Source organism: Xyrauchen texanus, chromosome 37 (assembly GCF_025860055.1).
Source record: "Xyrauchen texanus isolate HMW12.3.18 chromosome 37, RBS_HiC_50CHRs, whole genome shotgun sequence".
Lineage (NCBI taxonomy): Eukaryota > Metazoa > Chordata > Actinopteri > Cypriniformes > Catostomidae > Xyrauchen > Xyrauchen texanus.
Window position 1 is genome coordinate 32,381,591 of NC_068312.1, and position 12,817 is coordinate 32,394,407.

General features: G+C 35.1%; 1 protein-coding gene across 2 annotated transcripts in view; it reads left to right on the forward strand.

Moving 5' to 3' along the window:
- The first annotated feature begins 1,721 nt into the window (after positions 1 to 1,721).
- LOC127631287 (disabled homolog 2-interacting protein-like) overlaps positions 1,722 to 12,817 on the forward strand; it is a 129,936-nt gene continuing 118,840 nt past the window's right edge. For both annotated transcript variants that reach the window (XM_052109357.1, XM_052109358.1), the window contains exon 1: positions 1,722 to 1,885. In XM_052109357.1, the coding sequence (XP_051965317.1) occupies positions 1,846 to 1,885 (40 nt within the window). In that variant the 5' untranslated portion in view covers positions 1,722 to 1,845. The remainder of the gene's footprint in view (positions 1,886 to 12,817) is intronic.

Sequence of the window (12,817 nt, forward strand, 5' to 3'; positions counted from 1 at the left end):
TCTCCAAGAAGCTTGGAACATCCTATCTGCCAACAACCAAGAAAAACTGTGTCCAGGTGTGCCTAGGACTAGGAGAATTGTTGCTGTTTTAAAGGCAAAGGTGATCACACCGAATATTGATTTCGATTTTTTATGTTTACAGGACTTTGTATGACATTAATTGATAAATGAAAACTATTTATGGCATTATTTTTGAAGACATCCTCACTATGCAACATTTTTCACAAGTGCCTAAAACTTTTGCACAGTACTGTATATCCTAAACATTCAGCTGTCAATAGATCTCCTAGATTCCAGACAGTCATTTTAATTCTAAAGTTGTGAGTCTTTTATTTGAGCTGTGGTTTCACTGTAATGCATTGCTGTGTAAATGCATGTGTCAGACAGTGGCAGCCTGTTGCTGACTCAGTAAATGTCTGTGTGTGTTTACTCTGCACACCCCCTGCAGAGATGCACGTTTAATTCCCCAAACACCCCGTGTGCTTTATCAGCATCCTAGTCTGTGTAGTAACTTGCATCTAAAGAGGAAGGAGCTTGTGTTTGAAGCAGTTTATTTCATTTTTCTACAAGTGAAATAAGTATTTATTATATATATATTTTTTCTTTCTATTTTAGCGCTTTTACTTTAGAATGAACAAATCACTTTCATTTAAGATTTAGTAGAAAGGCATGGTACTTTACTACAAAGTCAAAAGTTTGGACACACCTATTTATTCTTTATTTTCCACATTTGAGAATAATTGTAAAGTCTAATACTGCAGTCATTAAAATCTTTATGAGGTGCCACCTCATAAAGGATGCTTTTGAAGGAGTTCCCATGTACAGTATACTGGCCACTTGTTGGCTGCTTTTGTTAGGTCCGGCTAGTCCAGTATATATAAATACTGGACTAGCCGGTATTACTGTACTAATTATATATATATATATATATATATATATATATATATATATATATATATATATATATATATATATATATATTTTTTTTTTTTTTTTATTTGGTAAAGAATGTCTAATAAGAATATGTAAGCACATTTTATTTTTGTCTACACATTTGTAAAATTCAAGCATTAATTGCTTGAATTTTACAAATATGTAGGCAAAAATGTAATAAGCCTTTAGATCAAAATGTTTTATGAACATGAGTAAATTTGTAACTTTTGGTAACACTACAATAAGGTTCCATTCATTAACATTAGTTAATGCATTAGGTATAATGAACAAACAATTAATAATATATTTTTTACAGTATTTATTAATCTTTGTTAATGTTAGTTAATAAAAAATACAATTCTGTTAGTTCATATTAGATCATCGTGCATTTACTAATGTTAACCAAAACAACTTCATTTGTTAAAATTGATTTGTTTTATAAACGTTAGTAAATGTTGAAATTAACATTAACTAATGTTAATAAGGCTTAGTAAATATTGTTCATTGTTAGCTAATGTTAACAAATGGAACCTTATTTTAATGTGCTACCAAACCTTTGAATTTTAATGTAACTGGACTCTCGTCTGTTGCAATCCAAAAGAGAGAGAATGGAGTAAGGTAAAGCTAATGACCAAAAAAAAAAAAAAAAAGCTGAGCTGTATCTTTAAGAGCTCTGGCACTCGTGTGGGAGTGAGTGGGGCCCAGAGAAGTGGCCCAGCCCAGCTCAGCTCTCCTCCGGCTGCCAGATGTAACGCTGCAGCCAGAACATTGTGCAGGCAGACTGCACGGAAGGCAGCGCTCTTCTGGCAAACGGGTAACGAGGCAGATAGAATACCCTCCCTGTGAACCATTGCTGTGTCTTCCACACCCTTGAAACTGAGAGCATGTCTGTTTCTGCCTCTCTTTGAAGTTATGGAGTTGGACAACAAACTTGAGCTGGACAGCCACCATGGTAAGACAAGAACTTGGAATCAGTTTTTACAAAGTGCAGAAAGTGTTGAGAGGCAGACAGTGATGTGCGGTTGTGTTTGTTTGCGTCATTTGGGCTGTGAAACAGGTTTCCTGTTCTAATGTCTGTCCTCTTTTATGATTTTTTTTTTTTTTCAGTGTTTGTATTTTGTTGTAATGACAGAATGGGTGTAATTACATGTGTTTTGACATGAACAGTGTGAAAACACTAAAACATCAGCAGATGTGTTTGCACAGCTTGCTACTGTTACCTCAAGCAGAAATCTCAAATGGGCCATCGGTTCACTTTTTGTCAGACAGCACTGAAGACCATTACTTGCAATCTACAAATCTACTTCATAAACTTTTTGTGTGCATTTGAATAAAGCAAAACTATGTATAGAAAGATCTCCTGCATATGTTGTGTTTTGGATGTTGGTCCCCAGCATAGGATTTTGCTGGTGTATTTTCATTTGCATTTTTGATTTAGCTGACACTTTATCCAAGCGACAATGTGGGTGTCTTTACTAGGTTTCTTAGTTAGCTTGCCCAACAAGCCTCCTTGGTCATCAGCCAGCTTCTTTACAGAGATCAAGCTGGTTGACTATCAATTTTTATTTTCTTATTTATTTATTTATTGCTCGTGAACAACATGGCTATGCTGGTCCAAAAGTTTGACCAGCATAAACCAGCTTGGAAAATACTGCCGGTCAAATTTGGCTTTTCCAGTGTGCACAAGAAGTATTTAAAAAGATATATTTCATATTTATCAAAGCAAACCAAAAAATAGGACATTTACTTTACAATGAATTGTATTAAATTTGTTTATTAAAACGTTGCCATGGAACCTGTGGCCATGCTGTTACTTTCTAAAGCATTAAACTGTGTATGTCATTTTATTTAGGAAGGAACTCATTGTTCTGGTTGTAGTTATGTTGATGAAAAAGACAATATTATTATTTTTTTAATTTTTAATTTTAAATATTGAACAAGCCAAAATTCTCCCTTAAGGTAATTAACTTTACAATAATTATTTAGATTTATTTACTTTATTTATTGAGTTTTATATTAAAATTACAATTTGTATACAATTATTTTTAGAAATGTTGGCATGTGCCATGTTGTTTACTTAGTAAAACATTTAAAATTGTAAGCTGTTGTATTTGGGAATGAACTCGTGGTTCTGGTAGTAGTTACGTTGATTAATGCTTTTCTAATGAGACTGAAAGAACACTCAAGACTGTAGTGAAGAATGTTATACCATCTATGTTCATGCTGATGTGACTCACATCACACACTGAGATTTTAATGGATCTGTGTCATGGGCCCTTAAGCAAACGGTCATAAAAATTTTGAAGCTTGTCCGATCACAATTTTTTATTGTTTCAACTTGTTCTTTGATTTCTGGTGTTGAAAGACAAAAAGCAATACATAAATGAGAAGAAAATTAGCTTGTTATACCATCAGAGATATGCGTACACTTCATGTAGGTTAGGAAAATGTTTGCTTTTTAAATGTTACATGCTAAGTCAACTTTTCTTCTCAAAGGAGGCAACTATTGCATTTCTTTTTGAACATTTTCTTGTTCTGACATTTTAGGACTAGATATTAATGGAATGGAGGTTGCTCTTACTGTGAGAAATGTTGTGGGTTATTTATGGTTCATAAATAGGCAAGTATTTGGTTGGTAATGGCTCAGAAATCCTTTGATGCCATGTTCATCGTTTTTTGTTCATATAAATCATCGTTCATCACGTCTGGAATCAAATGGAATCTGTAATGGAATCTTCATCAGAGTCCTCTTGCATTTCAACACGAGATAAAATGTTTTAATTTGATGATTAATACATTCAATGGCTTTTTTTTCACAGAGATCTGATCATTTATATCCACTCATTGTGGATTAATGTAGAATAAACTTTATAATTCCCTTTAGCTCTTTATTCACAAAGCAAAACCTGTAGTAGGATGAAAAGCAAAGGAAACAGTCAGTGAGATTGAAGTTTTTTGTCTGTTGTGTCACTTTAATGCGGACCTAAGGAGAAGTTTAGCTGAATGTCTGATCTGAATTCTGAACCAGGGCCTGTCAAGCTTCAAAAAGGACAAAAAGCACCATTAAAGCAATATAAAAGTGTGCCATATGACCAGAGTTGGGAGGATTACTTTTGAAATGTATTCCACTACATATTACAGAATACATGCTGTAAAATGTAATTTGTAACGTATTCAGTTAGATTACTCAAGGTCAGTAACATATTCTAAATACTTTGGATTACTTCTTCAGTGCTGGTAGATTTTTTCACTTGTTTTGACTATAAAAACTCTGTTAGTACAGTAAGACAAAATACACATGTTAAAAATACATTCTCTGAAAAACCTAAATATCTTATGCTGTGTTTTTTCTAAAACAAGGTCAATCTATTTGATCTTGTTTTAAGAATTTTTAGAGATTTTTAAAGGAATAAAATACAAAAATTATTATCAAGAATATGATTTTTGCCCTAAACTTGGACATACTATTTGAAAGGTCTTACTTGAATAAAATTAATTATGATCCAACGTGAATTTTCTTGATAAAAAAAATCTGATTGTGCCTGGTAACGTGCATGTAAAATGGCTAGAAATAGCACTTTAGCTTAGCGTAAAGCTGACAATTTCTATTTCTTGTGCTCCAAACTTACTTCAAACTAACTTCTCTGTCTGCTCGTATAAATGTAACACATCATAAGAAAGTGTTTCACTGCAGTTCAAATGCACTTTGGATCGCATCATTTGTATGTATAAATGTTTTCCATCTGAAAGGACTAAATATTAAATTAAACAAATGACAAAAAAATGCTAATTGATCTCTTCAGTAATCAAAATACATCAGAATGAAACTGTAAATACCAATGATTTAAATTGTAACTGTAGTGGAATACAGTTACTTATATTTTGTATTTTAAATACGTAATACTGTTACATGTATTTTGTTACTTCCCAACACTGCATATGACTTGTGAACTATCTTCCAAGTTTTTAGAAGAAATATAATAGCTTTGTGTGAGGAACAGATTGGAATTAAAGTTGTTATTCACTGAAAATCTTCCCTTGAAAAACTTGACAGCTGTGGTCACCGTTCAGTTTCATTGTATGGAAAAGAACAACATGGACATTCTAAATAATGAGAGAATTTTAATTTTTGGGCCAGCTATTCCTTTATATATCTTTCTTCAAATGTCTGTTGGGCTCAGAGCAATCCTGCTTGCAACTTTGCTGAGGATTATAGAGCCAGACATGGCTTTCTATATTGACAATCTTAAGACAAGAAAGTAATCCTTGTGGTAAAGTATATCAGGATGGACGTAATCTCCTTTAGTTGAATATTAGGACACACATTCATATGTGCATCCATCATGTTGCTGGTGTTGCATCCTGTGTTTTTGCAGCATTTATTTTCATTTGTTTTAGTTGTTGTAGTTCAGGTGACTGTCACACCATAGTTACATCAAGACAACATACACATTGTCCTGCTTTCGTTTAATACATTTGTTTGGCAGTTCTGTTTTAGACTTGTAGTCATTTCTTGGCTGTCTTCTAAACACACACAATTTGAATAATAGAATATATTACATTTAAATAATATACTTTTGCACTGTAACAAACAAGGTATTTCATTGTTACTGTGTTATTTATGGAAAACATAACTTAACATATGTTGTCCCCAGTTAACCTTGAGTCTAAGTATACTTTACTTACAGTACTACGTTTGGGTCACATTACTTAAAGACTTTTAAAGGCAGACATTCTGTAGATGTCTTCAATATAAATACAAGTTTGCAGTCCTACACTGCAGTGTAAACCTATTTTCTACTGTGTTATAACCTAACAGCCCCTAAATAAACAGTGACAGTGAGTAGCAGATTAGGATACTCTTAAAACTTTTTCATCATCAAGCATAAATCCATCCTAGTTTTAAAATTCTCCTTTTAAATTCCACAACTACTAACTTTAGGTAGGCTGGATGGCTCGCCAGGAGGCTTTTTATTGTTCATAATTAAGAGTAGTCAAATGGAGTCTTTATTCAGCTCAAAGAGTAGAGTAGGCTCTCCCCTAATTGCATAGTATTGTAAGAATCAATTAGAGATTCATTGGAAAGAAAGGAAACAATAAAGCACTCATGTTTTAGGAGTACAAGAGATGCTTGTTTCATAGTAGGGCAAAGTACAGATACACTGTAAAGAAAAAAAATTCTGGTTTTGAAATGAGATTTATAAGTAGGCTTGGGATCAATACTTTTTTCCACACATCAATAATTAGAAAAAAAAAATTCCCCAGATATAAATAGTGCTAATCATTACAGAATAGTTCTCAAAACAACTTTGGTAAACTGTGAGTGGCAGGGTAACTTAAATGGGGTCTAACACTGACGCAGCTGGCAAACAACATGGCACATTCTTAAATTTGAAGCAATTATTTTCTATGAAGGTATGCGCAACACCGTTGCTGAAAATCCTAGGCAGCTCAAATGAATGGATAAAATGACAAAGTGCACCTTTATTAAATCTTAGTGTTGTTTACACCAAGGATGTGACCACATATTAAAGATTGGGTGGGACCAAATGTAATAAATTAAGAATGTCTTCCTCAATGTCTGTACTGGTTACAGCCCTGCTTACAGCCTGGTCTCAATGTAATGTTGACATTTTTAGTGACACACAGTTGACCTTTACCAAATTGTGAATGGCTGTCATTAAAACAAAGGACATCTTTTAAAAGGGCAGCTGGAAAAATGGGTCATCAGCATCAGGAATAGGTGAGCGGAAAAGCCTTTATATCCAAGACCTGGATGATAAGGTCATTATTTAGCCATTTACAGAGATACGTCTCAACAGTTTTGTCTTTCAAACCCTTTTAATCACATTAAATACCTATATGGTGCTACAACTGTCCACCTTTAGTTCCATTCTGTTAATGAAAATGAGCATTATCTTCAGTTTGTGAAGGGTCTTTTATGTGTGAGCGATCACAAATCCACGTGGGCATATTGCATTTGAAGTCAGAATTAATTTGCATGTGAACTTGACCAACTGGTTGTCATACGTCCGATGGATTTTCAGACCTCACATGCTTCACAGAAGTGCCTTTGTGTCGGTAAAAGCAGCAGTCCAAATCCCTGCTCTTTATCATTTCACAGGTTTGGAGAACTCCCAGTAGGATGTTTAGACTGGAACTGTAAATCAAGTCGCTTTTCTGTTTGTTGAGCTCATGATACCAGTGTTATGGAAGCTACTTTGAAACTGTAGCTTGCCAAGCTACAAGCTACTCTACATTTTAAGTAATTCAACTTCTGTCAAGCCACACTTTTCAAGAAGTTGTTTGCTACCCTTCAACTGAGTAACTAAACTAACTAACTGTGCTGAAGTCATTTAAGGGAGAAATGCATTTTTAATCTTGTAGCTAACAACATTTACATTTATGCATTTGGCAGATTCTTTTATCCGAAGCGACTTACAGTGCACTTATTACAGGGACAATTCCCCAGAGCAACCTGGAGTTAAGTGCCTTGCTCAAGGACACAATTGTGGTGGCTGTGGGGATCGAACCGACAACCTTCTGCTTAACAATTTAGTGCTTTAGCCCACTACGCCACCAACACAATAATAATTTAATCAGTGAGTAATTTTCGTTTGAAATTAAACCTGTTTATAATTTCTTTCTATGCATAACTAGTGTTAATATGCATGATTAATTAATGCACTAACTAGCTTCGCTTCTGAAATGAGTCTCCTTTTTGGCTGAAGTCACCAAAGCCACTGAAGTTCTTCTGGATTTCAGCTATGATTTAAACTGTGAACTGTGTTTCTCACTTTTCATAATCCAATCAAATTAGAGTGGATGAAATTAAATAATGTTCAGAATTTTTTTTCTTATTGAATGTTCTGTTTCACATAATAATTAATTGGTTGCAAAAATGTATTCATGTTGATGTTAAGTCAGTGGAGTCACTATTTTTTGTTAGTTTCTCCATGACACTGCTCACAGTGAAACTAACAATAAAGTTTGAGAACGTAAAATATGTTGTGTATGAGCACTCCACTTCGCTCGATCCACATTAGTCTGGATGGGCAGACAGCTTTTAGACATTGCTAATTTAATGTCCTCTATTGCTGTAGTGTAGTGCAATATGAACTCTTGAGAGCTGGTAGGTGGCTTGAAGTAAAGCATTGTGAGCTGAGCGTTTATCTCGTCTCCTTCACTGAACCACAAATTACTGAAGCTTCGTAACTGTTGCTTGGTTATCCTGAGCAGCCCAGAGCTTTTATCACTGTCGAAACTTTCTGCAGATTAGACTGATGCATGTTTTTAATTCATCATTTGAAACAGATGGGACTGAAGCTGGTGTTTTTCACACAACCAGCAAATCTATTTTGGTTACCTGGCTTTGCATTTGCTTTGGACGCGATTCATTTGGATACGTTTGTAAACATGAATCATGCCGTTGTTAAGTTTGTATAGTCTGGGTTGTATTCAGGGTTATTTACATCTTAATGCCTATTGACAGCATCTGTGGCATGCTGACGATTACCACACAAATTCATTTTGACTCCCTCAGCTTGTAAAAATTAATGGAAAATGTGTTTACAATGAAGGTTAGGGTTACACTTAAAATAGATGTTTAGCAGGCTAGTGGACAGCATGGAACAGTTTTGATCGTGTTTTATAATATCTCACTATTTTTAAAGTATACCCACAACTTTAAAGGTGATGCCAGCCAAGGGCTGCCATGATTACGAAATTTGGCTGATGATTAATTGTCAAACAAATTGCAATTATGGCGATTAATTGACTGTTTTGGGACTTTTGTGATTAATTGTCATATAAATTGTCATATTTCTTAAGGTGCATGTGTGCTTCATACACCTTAACAATCATTTTTACATATTAAACTTCACATGACATGACAACACGAATTACATGAAAAAGAATGTTTTATATATCAAAATATAACTTTAGTTTTGGTCAATTTTACGTTTGCACTTTTGGTTTTTGAACTTATATAAAATAATATAAAATATATTTTTATAAATATATAGTATAATTTTTATTTATATTTTATTATATTATGCAATAATATTTCTGGCCTAATTTGTTCACTTTTACAAGTTATTTTAATGCACTGATTAAACCCACGAGCCCTTGTTTGTCATTAGATTTAATTTAATCATTTCATCACTCTGAACTAGAGTAAGCGTGTATCTCCTCTGTGTCACTGCATGCCATTAACACTGCATGTATTAACCAGGAACATTTGCCATTACACGATTGTTTGAAGTGAAACTGGAGCACTTTGCGTTCACTATCAAAGTTTACTTGTAAACTTGTAATTTATACTTGTAAATGCCCTTCATGGCTTTTACCGTATACAGTATATTCGCTTATAACTTCCTTATTTTAGGCATTAAAATGTGATTGGAATTTAAATACCCAATAATCACGATTATCTCAAATAACCGAAGTTAGATCAAATAACCACGATCAAACCTAAGAGATGCATGTAATTTTTTCGATGTTGAAACCCTTAATCCCTACTAATATGCTGAGATAGCTATAAGTATGCCATTCGTAGGTTAAAGGTGCACTCAGTAATTCTAATCCAATACACTTTTTGTTAAATTTTCCAAATATCTCCCTGACAGTCTGCTAGCTGTCTGTTCTGTGGGTGGGCTGAAAAACAAATCTAGTATTTGTACACAGCCCTGGCTCTATAAATGGGACAAAAATGTTTGTGGGATCCACACAACACTACTCCAGACAATAAGCAACAGGGGGTGGTTCTTGAATGTGCACAGGATGGGGGGTGGGGGCAGAGCAAGAGGGAAATTCATTAGAACAGTGACGGCAAATCTGGCTGATGTGAACTTTCTTAACTCCAAGGAGGACAAATGGCTGTGAAACAGACCAAGAGAAAAAGGTCAGACGAATATAAACTAAAAAAGAAGGATTGTGATAAGTCGAGGGCAGAGCTTCCAAAGGAGCACTGAAGGGAGGGGTGTGTTTGTTTTTGGCTGTTGAGTTCGAATATCAACAGTGTTTCTCAGGAAACGCTTCGCTGAGTGCACCTTAAAAGCCCCTCAAAAGTGTTAATTCCCCCAAAAGCACTGTGTTTCTGGTGCGCTTTAAAACATTGTTCTTTTGCATCCCAACCAGTTCAACATGGCAACATTGGCTCTACCATGTGGACTGTGTGTGGGACAGGACTTTTATAATCAGACCAGTAGAGTGCTACAGTCTGGTTCCGGAAGTAAGTATCATACTAATTTTTTTACATATGCAAATTGATTTTTAACTTTAACTTAAAAACCACCAGTCTCATGACTCCCTACACTTGCAAAACTATATGTATTTGTATACATATCTGAACATTTTTACAATGAACCTAAAATATTGCTATTGGAAACTTGTTAGAAAACAGTTTATATTAGAAATTCTGTTTGGTGCTGCAGGTGGCACAGAAATTCATCAGTAGTCAATCTAGTAATGCAGTAAAAATAAAAACATTGCTCCAGTCTTTTTTATTGACTGTATTATATACAGAATCATCCGCATCCTTTCATCTAAAATGACTGCGTAGCTTCTAAAGTGTTTTGCAGCTGCATGTTGAAGTAACTGTGTATTGAAGCTTTTCCACATATTGGCATTATTGGTAGAATAAAGAGCCAGGGCCCAGGCAGACCTTCCCATAATACACTCCCTAGAGCTTGTGCTCTGATTGGTTGACATTCCAAAGGAATTCAGCTCTCAAAAGGGTCTCGTTACCCCAAAAGATGTTTGTGCAAAATGAAAGAGAAAGAATGCTGTAACTAGGCCCCCTAACTGCTCTTGAAAATGGAAAAAAGTAACCACTGTCCCTTTTGTTCTTTTCTTTCTTTCTTTCTTTCTTTCTTTCTTTCTTTCTTTCTTTCTTTCTTTCCAAATGGTGGAGGGATAGTTCTGCACAATGTGGCAGGCCTGATCGCTGTATAAAAATGATTGTGGTATTCTCTACAACAATGTGGAGGCACAGCACAAAGATGGCAGATTTTATTTGGTGCTGGCAGATGGCAGATTTGTATTTGAGCTGGATTGTATTTCTTTATAAGGGGCTACTACAGTGCTGGACACCTCCTTCAGTCCTTCAGCTGGAGTATGCTCCTTTCTGATTATACTCTTCCCAGGATGGGGTGACCTGCTTGTAAATCTGGCCTAGTTCTGAGAGGTCCCCTGGGGGCAACCAAGGTGAGAAGGAGCTGTTTTGGGCTCTAACATGATGTGATGTAGGGCCTGCTTTCTTTTTAACTGCATGCTGTATGCTTCAGGCTTGCAGGAAGTGTGTGCCATCCAACATATCATACAAACTGTGCACAACACCACTTCTTCTTTTTCCTGCTTTAAAAAGTACTATTCATTTGATTGAATGATTTGAAATTTTTAACATTTTAATGACAGACCTATCTTGAGCTCTGAGGTTGTGGTAATGGTATATTCGAATTAATGGTATATACTTCTGTTTAAGCCATCAATCAGTCTGTGCTACTTTCAACTCAACACAAATTTGCAATGGTTAATAGGATTGTAGTTCATTCCCTTATTTGATTGGACATCAATTTGTATGCACCTCTGAAAGCAAGATGATTCATCAATAACTTTGGTCTGTTTTCCCAGAAGAGCAAGACTACATTTTGAAAAGTGTATATCTGCTTAAGTGTATTATGTCAACTTTAAGAAGTACACTAGTAGATGAAGTCAATGCTGACAAACAATGCTTGAAAGTATTAAATCTTCAATTTTGACTTTATGGGGCCTTTAATAGGCTACCTTATTACATGAAAATTATGTGTGAAATATGGCTTCCAGCAGTCAGTGTAAATATACAACGTCGCTTAAGTCCATCTCACAAAGTCACATTCCAGCACTTTGAAACATGCCACTGAAAAAGCTTTAAACAGCCCATAAATTCACATGGAAACATGGAAATTATTTTCTGGCCAGCAGAAGTCTAAATTTGAGGGTATATATTAGCTGTGTCAGCAATTAACATTTTATGATATGGGACTCCCTGTTTTAAGATTGTCTAATGAATAAATGGATCTAGTATCTGGTCTGTTTTCCATTTTTCCACTTTTATTCTCTTTGTCTATATTTTGTCTATCTTCCACAAATGCCCTCCCTTTTTTTGTCTGGATGATATTTTACTCCAAAGTAAAGGTATGCCAAGCACAACTTTGAACTTTAAAAGCTGTGGTGCTTCAGAGATTGCTGATATAATGCCTTTATTAAAGTTAAATATAAGTATGTCCTGGCCATGAGTTTTTTGGAAAACTGCCATATGTACCTTGCAGAACAACTTCTGTTCTTGTTGTATAGATGGTTCCAGGTTTCCCTGCCAATATAAAAAGGTCTTTTTTTGTATAGCATGTGGTTGAAGCTTATAGCTACACTGTATGGCCTAAAGTACATGTACACCTCCTTCTAATTAATGGGTTTGGCTATTCCATACAATGATTTTCTTGCAAATTGGGTGCTTTAAACTTTGTGGCAACAGTTTGGGAGTGGGTCATTTTCTGTACCAGCATGATGGTACCCCTCTGCACATAGCAAGGTCCCTAAAGACATGAGATTCATTCGACTTTATTTGAAACTTATACACGCGCACTTCACCGCAGGGGAATCCCTGCCGCGATTTTGGAAGTCTGTTCCAATTTGTTAAGTGGGTGAGGGAAGTTTATGCAGACAGACCCTCAAACTTTTGATTTTGACAGTCATATGTAAGCTTCAGGCAGATCCATCTCCTAAAATACAAACCGATTGTGACATCACAGCAGATCACTTTTAACCTACCCCCACCCCACACAAATTTAGTGTATAATGGAATGGAAAGCTCTTTAAGTAAAGCTATAAATTAAGTTTGGTAAAG